The following is a 24340-nucleotide window of genomic DNA, read 5'->3' as shown; positions in this document are numbered from 1 at the left end:
AAAGATGTGTTTTGTTGTGTTAACCAAGAATTGTGGGATAGAAAAAATCGCAGGGACTTGGTGGTCATTAAAATGTGTTCAGAATTTGCAAATTGATGATAATTCGCCTCCTAAATCGTGACACGCTGCTCTCACCTACATAAGCTGCCTTTATATAATAAAAGTAAAGTATCTGTATTGGAAATACTGGCCCTGTTTTTACTTGGTGTCGTATTGATACCAGAGGAGACACGCAGTCTGTGGGAAGTTGAACCCAGTGAATCCACGACGTGCCCCTCCTCCATCAGCTGATGACGGTCAACCCAAAGCTGGGCAGGAAGTGCATCTTGTGCCTGAAGCTAGTTGGAACATGAACGGGAGAAGCTCGTTTTCACGCAGCTTCTGGGATAACAAACTAAGCTTTTGACGGTAGGGAAACCGTTTCCGACACGACATATAAACAACGTTACAGACATTGCTAGTACTCGCACCGAAGAACTACCGTTTTTGTCTTGGTCGCAAAATATGAACGGCTGCTAATGTTAGCAGTCGCGTTAGCTTATTATTGAAGTTGTGTGTGTATACGTGTGTGTTGGTAACTCGCCGCACCTCGTATTTAAGAAGTTGTCACCTTGATAGCTGACAGTTGAAATAACCTTTCCCCCCCTAACATGTAGCAGAGCATAGTCAGCTAGTAGTTTAGCTATGTAGCAGGCAAACTCACGTATGTCAAGCTAAGCCCAGTGTCGTTAGGGGGGGTCTTCCCCCCCATCATTTCGTACCAAACTTCATGAGAGATTCGTTCAGTTTAATGTAGCTTCGCTGATGTAATAATGTGCATTTCTGCACTAACGTGTTTAGTCTGTTTGTAAACTCATCCTACACGTAAACATGATGTTTAAAACTAGATATGTTTAACAGGACTTCATAAACACAGTTCGAAGAATTATTCGGCTTAAAAAGTAATGATAAAATATTTTTAAAAAAACCCCCAAAAAAACAAGCTTAGTAAAATAAATGCTGGGTTGACGTATGGCTCTTGTGTGTTAATCTGAAAAAAATAATTTCTAATTATTATTAGTGTCTATAAGAACACCAGTGTTTTTAAATGTAAGCATTTGCTTCTTGTTAACTGTTAATAGTTGGTGTGAGTGACGAAGAAATTAAAGAGCTTTGTAATTTTATCTTTTTTTTTTTTTTTTTTTTTTTAAATGACATCAGAAACAGCAGTATGCGACATTACGTGATGGCAGAGCTTCAGTTCATCCTTTGTCTTTTTTTTTTTTTTTTTTTTTTTTTTTAATAAATAGGACAGGGGGAATGAATGAGAGAGAGAGGGGGAGAGAAAGAAAGAAAACCAAAGGGGAGAAGAGACGGTGAGAAGGGGGGGGAAGAGAGAGAAAAAAAAAAAAAACTCCTGGGTCACCTGTATGGAGAAAAAAAACAAAAAAAAAACAAACAGAGGAGACAGCAAACAACAAAGAGCAACATAATAATAGAGAAAACAAAGCACCATCACAATAAACTAGCTAGTCATAGATATCAGTATTTACTAAGTAATAAACGATATTGTGCAGCACGCAAGATAGACAGCGCACAGTGTGCTTTGAGGCAGCAGCCAAGAAAGCTTTAGTCCGCGTCTGTGAATACCCATGTGTGCATACCTGTGTGGATCAGCATGCTTGCATTCCAAAGGTTTCTCCATGTAATGATCTGCTAGGGAGTGTGGGGGGGGCCACAGCCCCGTCCTCCAGGGTGTGAAGCGGGTATGGAGGAGATCAAAACTCCAGACATCCAGAGGCCCCCAGAACACAAGAGACCATGGAAGACCAACAGAGGGGCAGCCGCGCCACTGTCCCAGTAAGAGCTGAGGAGAGTCCCAGATGAGGGCTCGCCCAGCAGCCGCGGAGCAGAAGTCAGGGGGAGTTGCAGTGACGCGCCCGTGAGCTCCGCCGGCCCCCAGCTGCGCCTGAGTGACCGAGCCCTAGGCCGAGAGGCCGGGGGCACCCCACCTCCAAAGGGGCCCGAGCGAGCCCCAGGCCCCAGGCCCCGACAAGCGGCCGCCAAGGAGTGAGCCGGTGTGCACCCGGACGCCCACCCCCAGACACAAAGAACCACCAACACACCGACACCTGAGGGAGTCCGCCACCGGCAGGGGAAGTGGTGGTGGGTGGAGATAGGCCTCCAAACCTTGGAGGGCCTGAGGTGTCCCCAGAGAGGTGGCGTCTGATACCCAACCTGACATATAGACACAGACATACAGGCACACACAGACACAAACATCCATTCCCACCCTCATGCTCTCATATGCACTCACTCCACACTCAACCAACGTGGAGACAGACATAAAGAGACGCTGTACACACAATCACACTCCCCAAGCGTACTCTACAAACCGGGTCTAGGTACCCTTGCCCCTGGAGGGGGGAATTGCACCCAGACCCAGGTGGTGTTACCCTTTTCCCTGCGGTGGGGAGAGGCAGACCACCCCGACTCCGCAGCAGCAGGGAGGCCCCACACCCCAGACCGCAGTCGGACGGCCAACTCCTCCTACTAGCCCCCCCGCTCCAGCAGGCCGCAGAGAATGGGGGTGGGAGAAGACTCCAAACCTCCCTCCACCCGCTCATTGTAGTGTTGATGCATATGTGTTCTAAGGTGCAATTAAAACCCAGGAGGGCTTGGAGCTACCTGCCAAGGAGCAGCAGGTAAGCGCATAGTCCCTCCTGCTAACCCTCAATGACTAAGTGTATTTAAAATTGAGAGGTGGGCAACGACGTCAGGGGTGAGGTATACACCCTGATGGTGATTTGGACTCCGTGATTGTGCCCACCCCCAAGATCCTATATGTATGTGTAATGAGAGTGTGAATAATGTGAATGTCTAAGTTGTGGGATAAAATTGAGGCAGAGGCAGCCAGAAGGGGACGGGGGGGGGGGGTAGCCTCCTCTGCACCCTGGTGACATACCCCCACTCCAAGGCCCTGCATGTGTGGGTGGTTGTGGAGGAGCGGGAAGAGGGAGGCAGCTGGAGATGGGGAGGGAAGGAAGGGAGGGGCAGGTAACCCCTCCCTGGGGCCAGCTCCCCCGCTGACCCCAGTAGGCACTCCCACCCTCCGCGATCCGCCAGGGAAGGGGGGCCCAGGCCCATCAGACCGGGGCCCAGTGCAGTAGCGCCCCCCGGCTCCACAGAGCCCTGGACAGTCCACCCAACCCCACCACAGAGAAAACTGCACCCACCCCACCATCCACACATCTTCCAGACTACATAAGACGGTAAACGCCCAGGCTGAGATCTTCCTCCACCTCTCCTGTATCTCCCCCTCCTGCAGAGAGTTCCTGAGAGAAGAAAGCTCCTGCAAGATGTGACCATCCCCCCCACCAGTTGAAGAGCCCCCCAGGCGGCTCGATGCACCGGCGGCACCCTGCTCCAGGGCCGGGCCCCCATGCACCCACCCGCCCACAACCCCGGCAACACACCAACCAGGACCCGAGCCCCCGAGGCCCGGCCCGGGCCCCAGCCCAGAGACGGAGCGCTCCCAAAACCTCACGCCCATCCCGGACCCACCCAGGGGCAGCCAGGTTGCCAGGTCAGTAACCCACGTCCGTCAGCACAGACCCTCCCCTAGCCCCGCTGCACGCAGCCGCGAGGAAACAGTCACCTGAGAGCCAACAGAGCCCTCAACCGGACGTGACCGCTACCCCGGGTTGAGCCCCCCAAGGAAGATGCCTCCGGGGAACCCCCCGACGCCCTAAGCCTGTCCCTACCCCCTCACCAATCACAACAGTGAAGGCGGGACCAAACTATGACCCCCCACCCCCACTAGGTGATGGAGCTGATAAAAGGGGCCCAGAGCAATTGATCTAATGTGGTGGCAGAGGCTGTGTCAAGACTAATGTAATCTAATAGATAATTTCTATATTGGTTAGAATTAAGATTATTTTTATTTTTCCAGTTCATGAGGACTGTTTTCTTGGCTATGCATAGGGCAGTGAAGATCATATGGGCTATATTCTTTTCTGAAGTGACATTATCTAAGCTGCCCAACAAACACACTAAGGGGGAGGTTGGAATGTTACATTTCAGACATTTTGATAAGTCTTCACATATCTCGCGCCAAAACTTTTGCACTGGTGGACAGAACCAAAGAGCGTGGATGTAATTGTCTGGTGTATTGCCTTGACAGTGTGAGCAGTTGTTGGAAGATGTAAAGCCCATCTTGAACATCCGATGACCTGTATAGTGCACTCTATGAAGTATTTTGTATTGTATTAATTGCAGACTGGGATTTTTAATTAATTTAAAAGTTTTTAAGCAAATCTGAGACCAGAAGTTTTGGTCTAGGTTGACTGATAAATCTGCTTCCCACTTTGCAGTAGGAAGGGATATTGATTCATCTAATTTAGAAAGTGTTCTGTATATTTTAGATAATAATTTGGGGGATTTAAGAGTAAGAAAATGTGCCGCACTTAGTGGTGTTTGTAATTCAACTTGACTGAGGTTAAATTTCTTTTTTACTATGGATTTAATTTGTTGATATTCTAAAAACCTTGTCTTGTTGATCCCATATTGTTCAACTAGTCTGTCAAATGGAATAAATTCTGTTCCCTCTAATATATGTTCTAAGTATTTAATTCCTTTACAACTCCATTCTGGGAAATTAATCATATTATTGTTTTGTAATATGTCAGGGTTATTCCAGATAGGTGTACGTTTGCATGGGATTAATGAAGACTCCGTTATTTTTAGAAACTCCCACCATGCTGTTAGAGAAAAGCTGATGTTGATACTTTTAAAGCATTCATGTCTTTTGATGTTTGAGCTAATAAATGGTAGGTCTGAAATCTCTAGATCCTTGCATAGTGCCTGTTCAACATCTAGCCAGGGCTCAACTAAGAAGGTATGTTTTAACCATTCTGAGATGAACTGAAGCCTGTTGGCTAAGAAGTATTGGTGAAAATTAGGCAGATCTAATCCTCCTCTATCCTTGGTTCTTTGTAGCGTTTTTAAGCTAATACGCGGGGGTTTATCTTTCCAAAGGAATTTGGAAATATATGAATCCAGAGATCTGAACCAATCTTGTGATGGTTTGTTAGGGATCATCAAAAATAAGTAATTTATTTTTGGCAAGATCATCATTTTTATAGTGGCGACCCTTCCCATGAGTGATATGGGTAAAGATTTCCATCTAGTCAGATCGCCTTCTACTTTCTTTAGAAGTGGGATGTGGTTTAGTTTAGTTAAGTCTGAAAGCTTAGGAGAGATATTAATACCTAAATATTTAATATTTCCGGATTGCAGTGGGGCAGAGGAAGAATTATGGAAGGAGCAGTTGATGGGGAGAACTGTAGATTTTGGCCAGTTAATTGAATAATCTGAAACTCTTGAAAACCAGTTTATTAAAGTAATTACCTCAGAGAGGTTGGTTTGTGTGTTTTGCAGAAAAAGCAACACATCATCCGCATAGAGACTGATTTTATGTTCTATGTTCTTACATTTTATGCCCTTAATTGTTGTAGCCTGTCTAAATGCTGCTGCTAGAGGTTCGATAAAAATTGCAAAAAGTGAGGGGGAGAGTGGGCATCCCTGTCTGGTGCCCCTCAGGAGACAGAAGCTGGAGGATGTCTGGTCATTTGTTCTGATACGAGCCGTTGGGGAATTGTATAATATTCTTATCCAGTTTATGAAAGAGTTTCCAAAACCAAATTTGTGTAAAGTTGCGAATAAAAATTTCCAATTAACTCTGTCAAATGCTTTTTCTGCGTCTAGAGATAATATTATGGCTTCGATGTTTTTATCGTATGAGTAGTCTATTAAATTAAGTAATCTACGTGTATTTGTTGATGAGTGCCTACCTTTTATGAAACCAGTTTGGTCAGGATGAATTAAGAGGGGGGTCATTTTCTCTAATCTCTTTGAAAGAGCTTTGCAGATTATTTTAAGGTCTACATTTAAAAGAGAAATTGGACGATAGCTTGAGGGAAATAAAGGATCTTTGCCTGGTTTTAGCAGGAGACTAATGTTGGCAGAATTCATATTTGGTGGTAGTCTGCCCTTTTCCTCGATTTCCTGCAACATGCTGTGGAATACTGGTGCCAAAATTGTCCAGAATTCTTTGTAGAATTCTGCAGGGAAGCCGTCTGGACCTGGAGCCTTATTATTGGGCATACTTATCAGGGCTTCCTGGAGTTCACTTGGCGTCAGTGGCGAATCCAGTTCCATTGCTTGACTGTCTAGTAATTTTGGAAGAGTTACGTTGTCAAGAAACAGATCAATTTCATTTTTAGATGGGTTTATTTGTGGTGAGTATAAAGTTTCATAGAAATCCCTAAAAATGTTGTTTATTCTTCCAGGATCATATATTGTGTTCCCCGATAAATCTTTAGCAGCACATATAGTTGTTTTTTCTTTATTTATTTTTAGCTGGTTAGCTAGAAATCGACCTGATTTGTTACTGTGTTCAAAATTCTGCAAGCGAAGTCTTTGTGTAAGGAATTGTGTTTTTTTATTAATAGTTTCATTTAATTCTAGTTTTGTTTTGCATATTTTGTTCAATGTTTCCTGATCTTGGTGGGACGCGTAGGCTTCTTCTAGTGATTTGATGTTTTTTTCTAATTCCTGAATATTTTTTTCTTCTTTCTTTTTGTGTGATGAGAAAGAAATTATTTTACCTCTCATCACAGCTTTCCCTGCTTCCCATAGAACAGAAGCAGATATTCCGGGAGTGTCATTAAAGTCTAAATATGAAGTCCATTCCTTTTTAAAGTATTTAATAAAGTCTTCATCTTTAAGTAGTGATATATTAAATCTCCAGTTTTTACTTGGCGTAGTATTATTCTTGTGCATTAGTGATAAAGATACAGGAGCATGATCGCTGACAGCTATAGGATGAATCTCAGTGTCTGAAATGTCACACAGCAGTGAGCTGCTGACCAAAAAATAATCCAGACGAGAGTAAGAGTGATGAACATGCGAGAAAAAAGTATATTCCTTACTGGTGGGGTGAAGAGAGCGCCATGCATCGCAAAGACCAAAGTCGTTCATATACTGTTTGATTATATTTGTGGACTGCCAATTACGCTGAGTTCCTGTTGTGTTGAGCCTATCCATTTCTTCATTTAGTCCAAGGTTGAGGTCACCGCCAAGAATGAGTGTGCAATCAAGGTGTTCAGAGAGTGCACTAAAAAAACCGTGGAAGAATGAGGGTTCATCAACATTTGGACCATATATACTAACAATACATAGTTTTTTGTTCAATATTGATAGTTTAATAATTAGAAATCTACCCTCTGGATCTATAACTGTATCGAGTACTGTAAAATTAACATTTTTATGTATTAAAATTGCTACTCCCCGTTGTCTAGAATTATAACCGGCTGCAAACACGTTAGGAAACTCAGGTGTTTTAAGTTCATTTAAACCTGTGACAGGTTTGTGAGTTTCTTGTAATAAAACAACATCTGCCTGTAGTTTTTTAAGCTGGTTAAATATTTTTAACCTCTTTCCTCTGGTGCCAGCTCCATTTACATTCCATGTGACAAACCTCAGCATGCCCTTAATTGTGCGTGTATGTTTAATGATGTATGCTGGGTGTTTCGTTTAGACAGGTGGAGAGAATATGGAAACATCCCTTGTTTGTAATTTTATCATAGGCAGAAATTTAATTTCACTTTCTCTCTGCTACCATGTTTCTAGGAAATCCCCTGAAAAAACGCCAAAGTGAAACTTGTTTTCTCTTAACTTCTGTAGAAAAAGGGGGGGAAGAAACACAACAACGCATCCTGGGACATGGACAGTAGGAGAGGACGAGCGTGGGGGAAGCTTGTCAAAGTGGACTCCAGTGAAACTGTGATGCTGTTCAACAGTGAATGCACGGTTGGCAGAAAAAAAGGTGGTTAAGTTTGACTGTGTTTGGGAATGAGAAACGATTGGCATTAAATTCAATGCATTTTTTTTGTTTGTTTTGCTTTGTTTTTATCTCCTTTTGTTTTGAAACGCTTAATTTTCTGATGCCTATTAACAAATGACAGTCCTGTCAGGAGCGCAGACGTTGCTGTCAGTGTCTGGAGCTTTTGAAACCTCCCCCTTGAAAACACAAAGCTTTCTTTTAGTGAACCAAACTTAGACAGACCCTTGTGATGAGAACAAAAGACATCCATCGAGAACATGCGTGCAGAATATTAAGTAGATTTTTTTTTTTGTTTGGGTTTTTACTAAAGAAAAGGTTAGGTCTATAATTCCCCCTGTGTCTGCTTTTGTTGTCGAGTGCTTTTTGGGGGTCTGCCTTTTTGCAATGCAAAACTGCTAGGTTTAATTAGTTTGCTTATGTCTGGGCAGCGAATGATTTAAAAATGTCACAGCAGCACAATTTCAGGTATAACATGCGATGTTTTTAAAGGCTTAAATTTGGCTAAAGATTAAAAACTCAATATAGATAGTATTGGATTAATGAAGCATTGTTATAGAATGTTTGGTGGAGGGGGATTTAAAAATATGTTTGTGCTGTAATGGTTTACAGGTGCCTTTTATAACCTATAATGTTCTCTCGAGATGGGCTTTTAAAAGCAGAAAAACTAGGAATTTCTATATTTTCATGATAGCAATTTTCATTTTTTTGTTTCCAGGATGTTATCTTTCCTTTCCAGCGAATAAACTTGTCTCAGGGGAGCACTGCAAGATTGTGAAAGATGAAAGCTCAGGGCTGGTGTGGCTTGAAGACATGAGGTACTCCAGGCTGAACTTTTGTACCACTCATATCATTTGCTTGTTTTCCCAGTGGGCCAAACTGAATATCATTATAAAAAATAATAAGCTCTCTGCTGCACCGTTGAGTAGAAATAAAACTCTTAGAAGAAGTTGGTTGAAAAGACACTGGGAGTTATCAGAAACGTGTACCACCAGGTTGAGAATGTCCTACTGAGATAGAGGGAAAAGAAAAAGGAGACGCATACACTTTAAAGCTCCTTTTCAGTCATTCACTTTTTTCCATTAATCTGAGAGCATCGTAACTTGCTAGCCTATTATGGATTTTGCGATTTTAAACAATATATTAAGCCACCTTCCTGTTTTATAGGAATACAAGCAGCTGGCAGCCAGCTGAATCGAGTCCCCTCGAGATGTGCTCATTAACAAAGACTCATTCAGACTGATGGCAACATGTAGGCATTTATAAATTAGACCGCAGTTGTTTGCAAACTTTTGACAGTCTGTCTGAGAGTGACTGCAGTCAGTACAAGTCAGACTGTGACTGTTTGCAGAAAGGTTGCCTTTTATCAGGTGACCTGTGTAATCGCCTTGGAATCAAAAACTGTTGTTTATTAGGAGGCAGTTTTGTCAAGATAAGAGTGTTGATTTTTCAGTTGAGCTGATTTAATGTAAGTTTGTTTGGATAGTGGCACATGAGATGACTGCTTGTTCTATTCTCAGAGATTTTTCAATTCATTTAATAAAGTGTTGATATACGGAGGCCTGTATTGATACAATATGACCACAATATCACTCTGCTGGATCAGTTTTTTTCCCCCGCTGCAAAAAAATGCACATCTTCACTACCTAGTACAAAAATGGACAGTTCACACACTGAATATTTAAGTGGGACATGGTGAGCATTAGTTCGTATTTGTTCATAATGCCCCTTTGTAAAGCAGACGTATAAGCTAGGGCTGCTCTATTATGGCAAAAATGATAATCACGATTATTTTCACTGATATTGAGATCTCGATTATTTGACGATATTTAACAATAACAATGTATTGAATAATGACTTTAAAGATTGTCAAAAATATATATAAAATAGTGTGCAAATACTGATAACAGTGCAAATGTTTGCAATATAAGAAATCAATGAAAAATGTAAACATCTATGTTTAGTGAACTTTGCAGTGTTGCTCTGTGGTGCAGCTACGACACCGTAGCAAAGTTTACACACTATGTCTACTTGACCCACGTCTGACTCCGCCAACCCATAATGTTTCCACACCACTGAAGTTTTTTACCTCTCTTTTCAACCAACAGCAGTCACTCTCCTCTCCAAATAACTTCTGCTTAGCTTTCCGAGCTTCCCTCGGGTCCTCTTAATCAGCGGTCCCCAACCCCCGGGCCTCGGACCGGTACCGGTCCGTGAGTCGTTTGGTACCGGGCCGCGAGAGTTGAGGCTCAGGTGTGAAATGTATGGTTTTCAGGGTTTTCAGCGTTATTTTGTTATCGTTTTTATCGTTAACTCCGTTTTCCTGGGTCTTTTCACGTGTGTTATGAATAAATCTAATTTTTTTCGGTACCGGTACTAGTTTTATTTTGTTGTATTTATCCGCGACACCTTAAAGGCCGGTCCATGAAAATATTGTCGGGCATAAACCGGTCCGTGGCGCAAAAAAGGTTGGGGACCGCTGCTCTTAATTGTTGTGACACGTGTTCGAAACGCAGAGAGGTGCGCTCGATTTGTCACACGGAGCAGCGCGAGAGGAAAGCACGAGGGAGGGGCTAATAATCGGCTCAGTCATTTTTAATGATCGTTGAAAGCCCAGATCGTAATCGTGATTAAAATTCGATTAATTGAGCAGCCCTAGTATAAGCAGTATAGTTAAATATCATTTCTGTCTGTCCGTAGCACTAATGGCACAGTGATCAACATGTCCAAACTGGTCAAGAAACAAACTCACATGCTGCAGAATGGCGATGTCATCTACTTTGTGTACAGGAAAAGTGAACCTGAACAAAGTGAGTTTTGAATTTGTGAACTATAACAATGATATATTATTTTGTATGTGTGTATATGAAGACAAAAACGCGTACGCTGTGTGCTCTTGTCACCCTGTAGACATCGCCTATGTTTACCACTCCATCAAACTGGATCAAACCGCTTCACAACACAATTATGGTGAGTACCTGAGTAGTTCCCCACAGTTAATTTGTCAAAAGGAGCTAATTACACAAACCAGCCACAACACACAACATTAAAACCACCTGGCTAATGTTGTGAAGGTACCCCTTTGTGCTACCAAAACACACTCAGTTTCTGGGAGCCCTGCCTGTCCTTAAAGTGTCCTGTGGTGTCCAGAGCTGGTCGGTATCAGTGCTTGGTGGGTGGTACATGCCACTTAGTTACATGAATGCAATGGGCTACTGTTCACCAGCAGCATATTACACAAAAGCAACACGATCAAAACGAGTCACTTCATCTGTCTGTGATTTTAATGTTGTGGCTGAACTCTGTAGATCTTTACTTCTGTTTGTTTTGTTAGTCATCTCCCACTCTGTACTCAGACTTCAGCCCACAGCCGTCCTCCTCCTCTTCCAGGTTCAGAGATGGCCCTCTCTGTAGAGCCTGTAATGCTCTCAAAGGCTCCTCGGGATGCAACTCAGGAGGAACCTCAACCCTCTACCTCTGCTTCACACTTCTGTATTGAGACTGCTTACTCTTCTGGTGCCATGGCAACCACAGGCTCTCCTGTGACTGGTGGGTTCTCTACTCACGCACTTTTAAAAGGTTGGTGTGCAAAAGGACAGCGGGGAGTATTCATAAGATTAAAAATCACTCTTTAAAGTCTTACATTATGTACATTTACCGTTTGGAGCTTCTCTAAATTACTTTACGTCTTCAAATAGAAAAAGAGTTAACAGCCACGTCTTTTGAATGAAATGATAAATGGGCCGCTTCTTATATAGCATGTTTCTACTCTACTTGAACACTTGAGCTCTTTATACAACATGCTTCATTCACACAAGCACTCCTTTGTATGTCCAAGTGCTTTCTAGCTAACATTGTGATGATCCAGGAGCAGCCTTCCCAAGGATATGCTCTGGCATGCAGACTTTAGCAGCCAGCGGTCGAACCACCAACCTTCCGATTAATAGATGACCTGCTCCAGGGCCAAACACAAAAAGCATTTTTTTCTGAAATATTACAATACCTAAATACAGATTTGACACAGCACTGAACACTGATAGCACCTGCGCTTTCTCGCCCACTCTTCTGTCAGACAGCAAGCTGACACACTCACTGCAGTGGGACACGTTGCCTCGCCTACTCATTCACTCACTGCGCTGTCTTCTTATTTTAATTTTCTCATTTGCTCCGGTTACTTGTTTGGATTTGGTGTTAAAAACAAGTGCAGAGTCTCTCTGACCGGTTTTGGTGCATAAAGAAACTGATGGAACGCTGTTTCAAAATATTTCAGCTTTAAATCAAAGAACATTAAGATGAGAAACTCAAGTGTTGCAACTTCTGACAAAACAAAAAGCACCACATTCACATGTTTGTAGTTATCTTTTAATAAATAATAACCCCCCCATGACCTCAGAAATGGTTTATCAGTGATATATAAGTATTGAAGTTGAAATTCTATTCTTTTTGCTTTGTATTTACTCCAAGTGAGATCAGTAAAGCTGGAGGACAGTCTTTGTGTTGGTGTTTCAGGAAATGTATCTAATTGATCTCACAGGATGGGTCATCAATTAAAACATTTCTACACTGTAAAATATTAAAAGGGCTAATGTGAGGAATTTAGAATAAGACATCAGGCTGTTTACACATGACCAGTTAATTAGAAATTATAGGTGCACTTTATAAATTCCCCTAAACTGCAGTAAGTTACGAGATTTTCTCTCACTCAAACAGCTACAGTGAAAGCTTCTGCTACTGGAAGGAGGGACAGATAATTAAATGGAGATGAGCTGCTATACCTGCCTGAATCTGATATAATTTACCTTACCAACCAAACACAGGTGCAACAGATTCATAAAAAACGACGAATGCCATGTTCTCACATCATTTTCTAGTATGTTTATAACATCAGCCTTGTTCTTCTTTCCACTCGTCACAGTTTTCTACTTCTAACTGCTTTTTTTCATACTGAAGGCTCATACTGGTTTGTGGCTTTGAGCTGGAGATATTTTTACCTTTAGCCACTTTATTCTTGTTAGCGTGTTTTTAAATTTCCATGTTAATGAGGGAAGGTGATTTCAGCGTCTGATCAGGTTTGCTGTTAAGAATATTTTCATGCTTTACCAAACTTCATGTTTTCAGTCACGTTGAAGAGCTTCCATGCTAGCTACATGTTAGCTTGTGGCTGCTGTGAGTGTGTGTTGAGCATCTGATATATGGGAGGGTGACCAGCCGGTTGGTCTGACTCAGAACACTGAAAATTGGTCAATCGGTGCATCTCTATTAGGAAAAATGGCAGCGTTTAATAAAAGTGTGTTTCAGATAAATCCCCGGTACACTCTGCATTTGAGGTATACAAAGCCCCTTGTGCCTGCTGCATGGACTAACTACAGGATCTTTAGATTGCTTTGGTGGGAATAGTGTTCTGTGGTCATGGCTCTCAGAAGTTTGTTGCAGGGAACTCCTTAGAAAGACAACAATACTATTTTCTCCAGATGAGACAAGTAAAATATGTGTTAATTGCTGAGCAGTAGAGATGCTATTTGGTGGCTTTCTGTACTTCTGAGCAGAGCAATGTGAGCAGTTTTCTCCTGCTTTTGTTCCACATGTAGCTTCAGCTCTTTGATGGAGAGAGTCCAATAAACGTGGACTAAAACTGGCATTCCCATTTTCCCAATTTCTCTAATTCCTCTGGAAGGCAGCCACCAAATAGGTTATATTAATATAGTCCCTGTGTAGTTTGTTTTAGCTGTCTAAAGTCTGGTTGTTATTGCTTTAAAAAATTATAATATTGCAGGTGTTTAGTAAAATATAGTTGTAGAAATGAATATTGAGAATAATAATAATGTAATTGTTCTGACATAAATTGGTACCACCAGCTCATGTGTTTTGACAGTGTGACGGATGATTAACTGCTGTAGAGGAGCAGACAGTGAGCTGTGAGGACTCTGTGCTGCTTTTTGAAACTCTGATTACAGTTAGTGAGGGAAGAAGATGATTTACAGCTGATCAATACTGAACTTTACGCTAATTCAGCTTTATTGTTTGGCACGTGTCCAGCTGGTCATTATTGATTATATCTGGCCCGGTGTTTAACTGCCATTTCTGTCTGCTTTCATCTGCTTTGTGTATTGATTTGTTTCTCAATCTTGAAATCTTAGGTTCAGAGTACTCTGCTGGTACGGTGCCATTTTCTTTACAGTCACTCTCTGCAGTAAATAAACAAAGATGATTATGGTAAAAGAAGCTATCCTCAGCAGAGTTATGATACATGGTCAATAGAAGTCATTTCATCCATGTTTTGCCAGAACACAAAAGGCCAATGAGAATAATACCATGCTGAACCAATCACGTGGCTGGAATAGTTGGTCATATCAGGTTAGGCTAACAGATCAGCTCCATGGAAACACTTGTGTTACCTGCATACATCTTGTACACCCTCAGCTGTTTAACACCTGCTCATTATTCGGGACACACAACCATGTTAGCTGGTCACAGATTACCAAGTGACACTGTCTGCTCAATAGAACCTCACAATATGACTTTATTTTATTTTTTTAATTCAAACTAAGTAAATGTTCCTTATCTTACACCAGCTTAGACAGCTGGGCTGCTGGTACCTTGTGTTCACACTCAAAATAACTTACCTGATTTAAAATGAATAAACGTGATTTTAAAAAGAGAACAGTCTGAAAGTTTCACAAAAAGCCAGGTTGGTATCATTTGTTTCCAACAGGTTGGTAAGTAAGTGCTGTTTATTTTTTCAGCATGACACGTTTGTTGTAGGTTAGAGCACTTGGAGTTGATAAGTGTCTTAACATAGAGCTGCAGTGCCGACCAGCGTGTCTGAAGTTTGATGGGATTAAAGACTCCTACAAACACATAAAGTCGTGCTCACCACCACTAAATGCACTTAACTGCAAATGTGATCTCGGCAACATTACAGAACAATGCTTACGTCAAAAATAAATGGATTTAGTAAACTGGACACTGGTGTCATACTTTGCTACCACATCAGGTTTCTGGTCAAGTAGCACAGCTGATCCATATACGAGCCTCACTGGCCACCTCGTTTATATAATACGGCTCTTGTGTTTCTCAGAATTTGTATTTGTTTATTTATGTATTATTTATTTGCTTGAACCACAGTTGACTGAATGTCTGGTAGTTTGCTTTTGTTTATCCTTGAAAGTTTGTGGGATTATTTAAAATACAGCTGTAAAACGGTCTACAGTATAATTTTCATGTTCCACTTGCACTAAAAAAATAAAGAGAGAGAGATGGATGGATAGTCATGTATTGGTTGATCCAATAAATTTAGACCAGACTAAACTTAATTGGAAAATGTTGTAATCTGTGATCTATTAAAAACAAGTAGTTTAGAGCATTGAAGTCATTATTTGACCCACAACTGTTGTTCTTTTGTCTCATTAGGCCAAGCTAACGATCCAACCACTACACAGGAGGAAGAAACAGAAAACCTGGAGCCAACAAGCAAGAGGAGGAAAACCGATGATGGTTAATGAATATGTTACTTTGAGATTAAACTAGATTCCCTTAACTTCTCTGATTTTGTCAGAGCCATCATGTTCCAAGCCACATTTCATTTTAATCTCACGCTTTGTGTGTGTTCTGATTTATAATGTGCACCTACTGTGTTTACAGATAAATCTTATGAATTAGGTGTGCCATGCAGCTCAAGGCCAGAAGTGGTTAGTTCCTCAAAACCACCAGTAGAAGGGACTAAGACGGATAAGATGGAGGAAAGCTTGACATGTGTTATCTGCCAGGACCTGCTACATGACTGTGTCAGGTGACCTGATTTATTTCTTTTTCCTTTCATGTTTAAGTTACAATAAAAATAAAAAAAAAGGTGTCTGCTTCTGCCCAACAGTATATGTGGCAAAAATAGTGTTTGTGCAATTCTAACAAGCTTGAAACAAAGCACACAGGGTGTTGACCTGTCGCTCGCTTTAGCCTCTTTTCTACTGGTACTTAACTAGACTACTCAATTTCAGTCGCTCTCCATTACAATTGAACAGTATCTCAGTGTGCATGAGATCGCTATAATTTCTGCCTTTAGGTAGAAACCAAGAACAATAACAGGTGGTCACATTTCCCTAAATGAAGCCATTGGATGGAGCTGTAAAACCCGCACGGTGCAAATTACCCTGTCTAGGTGTAGTGCAGCTATGGTAGTCGTTTGCAGCGATATGAAAGTAGTTGCATGTAGATAGCAGGTAGCTATACTTTCTATTGGCGGTAGAAATAGTCCTTTATGTGCCTGGTCCAAGGTGTTTAGAGTGATGTGAGTGAGCAGTATGGTGGGAACCAAGTAGAAAGTCTCACCAGGGTGCTTCCTCATTTACCTCACCTCCAGCAATGCTCATGGAGCAATGACTAGGATCATTATTAAATGGTAGAACCTGGTTAATCTCTTTGCAGCTTCCAGCTGTTTAGCAGCTTCCAGCTGTTGGGAATGTCTGATCCTATGCCAATAAAGGTGTGGGTTTGGTTTTTTCTTTTTTTCCTGTAGTTTGCAGCCTTGCATGCATGTCTTCTGTGCTGCCTGCTATTCTGGCTGGATGGAACGCTCTTCCCTTTGCCCCACCTGCCGCTGCCCTGTGGAGAGGATTCATAAAAACCACATTCTCAACAACCTGGTAGAGGCCTACCTCATCCAGCATCCAGGTGTGCACAGTGGACCCCCCTTTTTTTTAAGTCTTATTTTGCTCTTTGCCCTCAGCCACTGTAAACCTGCACAGATTTTTGTCTTTTTGTGTACCATTGATGAAACACGAGAGATCGGCGCACTTAACTTTACTTGATTTCCTTAATGAGCTCATTCTAAACAAACTGTCCCACAGAAAAGTGTCGCAGCGAGGACGACCTGAAAAGCATGGACAGCCGTAACAAGATAACTCAGGACATGTTGCAGCCAAAAGTTGAGCGCTCTTTCTCTGATGAAGAGGGCAGTTCAGATTACCTCTTTGAGCTCTCTGATAATGACAGTGACTCCTCAGATATCAGGTAATAAATCAGTAATAAACCTGACATGTAGTTTTGTTTCTTCTGTTGTTTCAAATCATATTTTTCTGTAAAATCATTTTAGATAGGTGTTGTAGCGAACAAAATCTTATTGTGATGGCTCCTTGTCTCCAGTCAGCCTCTGGTGATGTGCAGACAGTGTCCTGGCTACAGGAGTGATGTGAACCAGCTCCTCTTTGCTTCGAGCTCAAGCTACTGGTTCCCCGGTCTGCCAAGTCTACAGCCTATGCCTCCACCTCCCAACCCAGTTAGCGAGGAGGCGGCTGCAAAGGCCTCAGCAGAGATGCCCTCAACATCCTCGGATAATAATAATGAGTGTAAGTTAGAGGAAAAATCAAAGATTTTAGGAAATGTAATAAAATAACTGCTATTGCTCAGCTATAGATGCCGTCGTGTCACCACTGTGTCTGTTTTTCTGTAAATAGTGGCATAAATAGTAGGGGTGCAACGATATTCGTATCGATATTGAACCGTTCGATACAGTGCTTTCGGTTCGGTACGCATATGTATCGAACAATACAACATTTGTAATTTATTTTATCAACTTTCCTTCTGACGATGCTGTCTGTGTTGAGCGCTCAGTGAATCTGCGTTCGACTACTCCGCCTAGGCTGCACTGTCGAGCGCAGATCCACTGAGCACTCAACACAGACAGCATAGTCAGAAGGAAGAGCGCAGGGCAAGCTAGCAAGACAGAAGTTAAGCTCTCCTTACAACATGGACCTCCCCCACCCTCATTCAGATCTGGCATTTGGAATTATTTTGGTTTTCATGTGACGTATGACCCTGAAGGTAAGCGCGTCATGGACTAAAGTAAAACAGTATGTTGGATGTGCCATGCAATGCTCAATTACATGGGTGGGAACTAGTGTGTTAGCGCAGTTAGCTCGTTAACGTGTTGGCCGTCTAGCCCCATGCACGGGGCGATCGGCGGTAGCTCGTTAACGGAGATTTGCCGTGTTGTGGCGTTAACGTCATTTCAACGAGATTAACCTGAAAGCACTAGTGGGAACACAACGAATATGACTGCACATTTACGCCGACATCATCCTAGTGCAAAGACAAAAACAACAAGCATGCTACTAACTTTAGCCGAGTCACTTAGACAGCTGTTAGCACATGATTCTCCTTATGCTGCTGAGAATATAGCCCAGAAGAAGCGGATAGTATAGCTTTTATTTTGGAAAGCGCCATTTCTCTGTAATAAACTCTCTTTTCCAAAGATGAGTGATTCCTCAATCAGATACAGGGCTTGCAATATCGCTAGCCTGATGTCCTGGAGCTAGCGATTTTTTCAGTCGGGCTACCAAAATCTATCTCTTCCCTGCCCGTCGGGCTATTGTAGGAAAAATATATGTCAATGCTTTTGCATTCTTTCAGAAATGTAGCTGGGTAATTATGTCATTGGCATCGGTGAGCCACTGTCAATATGTGACATATTGAAATCGCGTTTGAATTTGCGCTTGTTTTTTTGCTTTCACTTTGCAATCGCGCGAACTGTGTATAGAGAGCGACAGCACTGATCTGTGAGTGATGATAATTTGTGCACCAATTCCTCTGACATCGTCTTATTAATCGTTAGCTTACTATGCAGACATGACAAGTGAAATCTCCTGCAGCAAGCTTAAACATGTGAGAGGTTGATCGCGCAGAGAATCGCTGAGCTTATGTGAGTGCGTGTGTAAAAGCAGCAGGATATATATTTGACTACGATGACCTGGATGACTGAGAACCTTCACAGACAGATATATATTTTAGTTCTGCTGAGCCAAATAAGACAGGTCAGGGTGAAGAAGTGACAGCCAAAGAAAAGCTTACCACAAAACGGAGAAGTTATGACAAATCAGACTATAAGGCAAAAAGAAAGTGCAGCTTTATGGTTTCATGGACAAAAGAATTTCTGTGGCTGCAATATGACGAGCTAAATAACCAGGGCTGCACATAAGTGGTCCGCAGGTGCGCATTCGCTGTCAAAATAAAAAACACGCACAAGGGTTAGGGTTAAATTTAAAAACTGTACTTTTGAGTTAAAATATATATTTATAATTTTAATAAATGACAAATTAAAAAGGCATGAACATTTTTTTGTATCGAAAAAATATCGAACCGTGACACCAAAGTATCGAACCGAACCGTGAATTTTGTGTATCGTTGCACCCCTAATAAATAGGCGTCTTTGTGGTTGGCACTCTAACACCAAACGCGTTAAACAAGAATGATTGTGTGGTCAGACAGTGCATGTTAAAGCCCCCTTTAGCACAACAGCAACATTTCTCCTGATTTGCTAACACATCTTTGCATCTTGGCTCTTGTCCAACACTTCTTTCCTGCCTGCAGCTCCTCAGGAGTACCGCTGCCCCCCTCAGGGCTGCCATCTCATATGCACCTGCTGCCTCCAGCCAATGCCAGACAGACGGGCCGAGCTCGGCAACCAGCAGGTTATTGCTCAACAATGTGAGTGGCATCAACACCTGTTAGTCCGTCTGCTGAAATGTAACGTCTGCGTTGACTGAATATGATTGACTACAATTTGACTGTCACTCAGAAATTTGCATGCAACTATAGTGAAATGCAAAGAGATCATGTCAGATAATACAAGACTGTAAGCCGGTGCACAGTGGACTGTGTAAGGCTGCTCTGTTTATGTAGCCTTGTGGTATGTATTCTATATAGAATCGACTGATGGATAAATTCCAAATTTGTGAGTCATATCATATCTATAAATAGATTTTTTTGCACCTTAGATGGATGATTTGTGGTGTTTTGGCAGGTGTGCTGTGCCAACGACCTTTCTGTCATATGTACTGGGGTTGCCAGAGGATCGGTTGTCAGGGCTGTCTAGCTCGATTCTGTGGTATGTATCTGTTTGAGCGAAATAGCTCCAGGATATCCTGTGTTCACTGTAAACCTTCACCCTTGTGGGATTTGTTTTGGCCTCTAATTGAAAGGACTGAATCCTGAATAGTGCCCAAATCCAATATTTGTATTTTTCTTTTTTCCTATTATATGAACTATGTTTACAAAAATCCTAAACACTAGACGTAGCATTATTTTATGGTGAATACAGTGTATGATCTAACACTCTGAAAATGTATTATTATTATTATTAGAGGCATTAAACTATAACTGGTATGTTTTTCAATAATAAGAGTTCATTAAGTACAGTACTGTAGCAGCTAAACAGTTGAGATAAAGCACTACTCCTAAAGAGCTTTACACAATACTGTAAAAACACAGTATTTGCAGCAGATGAACAGTATCTGAAATTCATTACCTTAAGAAAAACAGCACTCATTCCCATTCAAAGCCTTTTTGTTGTCAACTGTTGTCTTTTTAACACATTTAAAAAAAACTCTCCAAAAACTGTTTGTTGTTTTTACTCTGAAATTTAAATTAAAATTTGAAATGGTCTGAGAACTGTGAATCAGCTAATTCATTAGTGTTATTATTATGTTGACAATTAAAATCCACTTTGCATTTTTTCAGACCTCAACCTGACTGACAAATGCCTGGATGGTGCGCTGAACAACAATAACTACGAATCAGAGGTCCTCCGGGTAAGATGGACTTGTATCCATTGTTTTATGAGTCAGTATTTTCGTTGACCACTTATTTCCAGTGCAATAGTTAATGCAGTGGTGTAAAGCACCAAATAAATGCAGTCATCTTACAACCTGTGACCTGTATGTCAGCATGTACTCTTTCCATCCTTCCACCAGAACTACTTATCCTCCAGGGGGCAGTCTTGGGAAGATCTGCTGAAGGACTCTTTGCAGGGTTTACAGCAAGGAAACTACCTTCTGACAGGTGAGTCCACTGAAAGTGAGTGCTGCAGATGCACTGTACACAGTGCTGTTTAGAATCAGAGCAATAACACTCGATCTTCTCTCAGATTGTCGTATCTCTGCAAACGCCATCCTGTGTTTCTGCTGTGGCCTGCGAGCCTTCAAGGAGCTGGCCTACAAATACAGACAGAACATCCCTTCATCTGAATTGCCAGGTCAGAAAATCCTACTAAATAATTTGTGACAAAAGTTCAAGTGCTCCTTTTTTTTTTTTTTTTTAACTTTTTTTTTAAATATATCTAAACCTTTGCTGTACTAACCTCATTAAATATTCTGTCTTCAGCTACTGTAACGTCTCGTCCAGACTGTTACTGGGGACGTAACTGCCGCACGCAGGTGAAGGCGCATCATGCAGCGTAAGTCAGTGAAACTGAAGTTGCTGACACTATGTAATGTAATGCCATTTAGATTTTTTCTTGCTGTCAGTAGATCTAATTAAAAAAAGCTGCTGACCAGCAAGAAGTGCAAGCCCGTCATTGTTGTCATCATTATAATGCCAAGGAGCCCAACTGCACACAGCAACCCAAAGCAAATGCACTGTAACACTAATATGTGCCCCGCTTTTCTATTTGATATGATATGCATGCATAATGATAATTGTATATTGGACGTCAAATGGATAACGTTATGCAAATTGAGTTTGTTTGCCGTTTCAGATCAGCTTCTATGCATTTATACGCTTATTTTGAATAGTTACAGCTTGGTTAGGTACTAATACTCTAATGCCAAGTACTTATTTATTTTAGTAATAAATATATGGAAGCACAATGCATTCACTTGACAAAATAGTGTCCCATTTGCCTAAAATAACAAGATAATTATCCCAGAAACTCAGATTAATGACCCCAGCTCTAGTGCAGTTGGAAACGCTGGGAGATGGTGGCATCTTTGAGTGATCCTGATGGTGTTGTTACAGGCTGTCTAGCAGACGTAGCAGTGTTTCTCAATATGGCGTTAAGATGTATAACGGTGCGTTACACTCGATTAAAACATTAGAGCTCCAAGACACCGTGGTGTTTTTCACTCCTCTTGCCACTAGGTGGAGTCCTTGTATAAACTGCCAGATAATTCTTCATGTTTTAAAGATCTGTGCCAGCTTGTTTTAGTTCCTCTCACCTCATTTGACATTTGCCTTTACAAGCAAATCTTACACCACTTTTCCCCCCTCTTTATTTTAATTTCAGGAAATTCAACCACATCTGTGAGCAGACGCGTTTCAAGAGCTGAAGCAGCAGCGTGGCTCGTCTTCCCTCAGCCGTGTCAAATTGACATAACTGAACATCTCGTACATTCGAGGAGGCACAATCACTTTTTGCATCCATTGTTGCTAACCGCTTTATGCAATAATCCCAGTCAGATATTACAATCAAGTCTCTATGTACAGCAGTGGCAAGGGTGTCTCTTCAGTAACACTATGCACATTCATATAGAATTAATTGCAGAGTTCAGAAATGTGTGACGCTGCTTCTCGGAGTGAAGACCTTAATAGATAATTTACACAATGCTGCCATTTAAATTCTCATCTGTTTTTCTTACATTATCTGCCATAAGCGGGTAATCAGCTATTATTTGCCTGAGCAGTTCATTTATTTGTAAGGTGAAGTAATTAGGTTCTCCCTAATAAATCTGTCCTCCAGCATGTGCAACAAAAAAATAATGCGAATAAGGCAATCTGTATGGATTAGAGCCATACATGCTTACAAGCGCTTTCTATGTACCCCCTTAGCCTGGGTAAGTTGAGGCTTAATAGCCCTTATGTGTATTGATGTTCATTAGCTCTCTTACTCGGTGTAGAATCCAGAGCTTCCTGCAACATGATGCTGATGAAAATATGTTGATGTCATTAGGGGGAAACAATGATGAGTAGTGTTAAGTAACAGAAATTGTATCATGTTTATTGGGCCAAGAGAACCAAAACTGCTGAATTTAAACAATATTATTAAATGTAAATGCACAACCTCCAAGGGTCTTTTTCACAAGGGCATTAGTCTGTTCCCAGGCAAAGGTGAAAAGCCATGTATAAGCAGCTTTCACATAATGGTGTAGATTTGTAATCCCATGTGATATCTGTGTAGGACTTTGTCTGTGGGTAGGGGATCATTGAGTTGTAACACTGCCAGAGGGCCTGGAGGCCTCTGTTGTGTGCTTTTGCTCTGGATAATCATCTCCAAAGTGATTAAAGTATAGTAGGAGGAGCGCCTGGCGAGAGATGCGTGGGAAGGGCTAATCTGTGATGAAATGCACGGTTGCGTAGAACAGAGGGAAAAATAGATTGCACTCCAAGCAGCTAGTAATAGTTAAATCTTTAGTAGCATGGAGGTTTGACATACTGCTCCTGCAGCATGTAGTTACTGAACAGTTGTGCCAATACAAACACAACAGTGCATTCTGTTGTAAAGTTGTCATTTGCAGCTACGTGTTATTAAGGCTTACCTTAGTTGACTTTGTTGGATTTTGTCCAGTTTTTCTCTGGTTCTTTCCTCAGGTACAGAAAGCTGCTGGTTTTTGTTTCATTTGCAGTATAACCATGTTTGGTGGTTCAAAATTCTGTTAAGTCCTATTGAATCCAGTGACCATTTGTTCATCATCACCCAAGTGTCAGAAACGCATGCAAACATGCACAGAGAACTTTTGATGTCTACTGTAAAGGTTGACAAATCAGCCTCTTATGGCCTTATTTAGTGTGGCCAGATTTAAGCGTGCACACTCATAGGGGCCTTATATTTAAATACAAGGATGAAGGAGTAGTCTGTTAGTTGACTTTTACCTAGAGTCACTGTAGAAAGTGCTGGAGGATGATGTAGAAGCTGTTAAAGCAGGTGTTAGCTGTCATCCAGTACATTTTGTGTGAGTTCACTGGTGGTATTGTTTTTCTACATTTATGTAGTATTTTAGTTGACTTGAAGAGAAAACAAAAACGTACTGAGTCTAAAAAAAATCTTAGTGTTTATTTTTTACTGCTAAGAATCTTTGCACATATTGTCGGCTCATTTTTATTTTGCTGGATTATATCGAGCATCATGGGAAAACTGTCTGTATCCAGTGTATGGGATATAAGTAAGGCTCATAAACTCTGATGAGTAATCATGAAAACTTCCATTCCAGACTGAGATGTGAAGGAGAAATGCAGTAGCCAAGAAAAAAATCTCCTTGATAATTTGAACCAGTTGCTCGAGTGTGGTTTATTAAGATTAACATTTTCTGCGGTTAATGTGGATGAAACGTGTCGTTTGGGAATCATCAGGTTTTCATTAGCGTACTGATAGAAAAATTGAATTGTGAATGGGGCGTTTCCCTGGCCTCTGCCTGAGCTCCTGATTTGAATTTGTTACGTTAGTGGTTTAGGTGTTTCTTGTCCTTTCTTTTACCCCCTCGGTTATGGTGCGTCTACGTTAGCATTCCTCAGCAGCTCAGGCCCTCAGCACAAGCCCGGTCGATCCCCTGATAGAGTGGCTGAGTTTTAATTATTCCCTACAGGAGATCTGGGGACCCTAAGCCAACAACAGTCCCAAGCCGCTCCAATCAGGAATTAGTATTAGAGGACTTTGGAGAAGTGCTTTGCATTCTCCCTTGAATGGTGTGTGTTTGG

General features: G+C 41.6%; 1 protein-coding gene across 6 annotated transcripts; it reads left to right on the top strand.

Annotated features, from left to right (window-relative positions):
- Positions 1–291: 291 nt before the first annotated feature.
- Positions 292–24220, top strand: chfr (checkpoint with forkhead and ring finger domains, E3 ubiquitin protein ligase). 6 transcript variants are annotated; one of them, XM_080894194.1, is made up of 19 exons: positions 302–408; positions 1700–2684; positions 7726–7867; positions 8601–8700; positions 10583–10692; positions 10793–10852; positions 11273–11461; positions 15293–15376; positions 15524–15671; positions 16395–16549; positions 16726–16888; positions 17021–17223; positions 19244–19360; positions 19677–19760; positions 20393–20463; positions 20626–20713; positions 20799–20906; positions 21035–21107; positions 21936–24220. In XM_080894194.1, the coding sequence occupies exons 3-19, from the start codon at positions 7765–7767 to the stop codon at positions 21976–21978; spliced, it is 1899 nt and encodes a 632-aa protein (XP_080750320.1). In that variant the 5' UTR covers positions 302–408; positions 1700–2684; positions 7726–7764; the 3' UTR covers positions 21979–24220. The 6 variants fall into 6 exon arrangements, with proteins under 6 accessions (XP_080750319.1, XP_080750320.1, XP_080750317.1 ...); XM_080894191.1 differs by lacking the exon at positions 1700–2684 and adding an exon at positions 3308–3565 and having other exon boundaries at positions 305–408; XM_080894193.1 differs by lacking the exon at positions 1700–2684 and having other exon boundaries at positions 292–408.
- The last annotated feature ends 120 nt before the right edge of the window (positions 24221–24340 follow it).

Source organism: Rhamphochromis sp. 'chilingali' (assembly GCF_963969265.1).
Source record: "Rhamphochromis sp. 'chilingali' genome assembly, chromosome: 10".
NCBI lineage: Eukaryota > Metazoa > Chordata > Actinopteri > Cichliformes > Cichlidae > Rhamphochromis > Rhamphochromis sp. 'chilingali'.
The sequence above is the reverse complement of the archived record's forward strand: the minus strand, read 5'-3'. Positions and strand labels throughout refer to the sequence as shown.

What these genes read in the sequence shown, in the direction of transcription:
- chfr (XM_080894191.1), top strand. Translation starts at nt 3,422, where the DNA reads ATGCACCCACCCGCCCACAACCCCGGCAACACACCAACCAGGACCCGA. An exon ending in GAGGAGGAAAACCGATGATG is followed by an intron (nt 15,377 to 15,523) that starts GTTAATGAATAT and finishes CTGTGTTTACAG; the next exon opens with ATAAATCTTATGAATTAGGT. An exon ending in AGTGACTCCTCAGATATCAG is followed by an intron (nt 16,889 to 17,020) that starts GTAATAAATCAG and finishes CCTTGTCTCCAG; the next exon opens with TCAGCCTCTGGTGATGTGCA.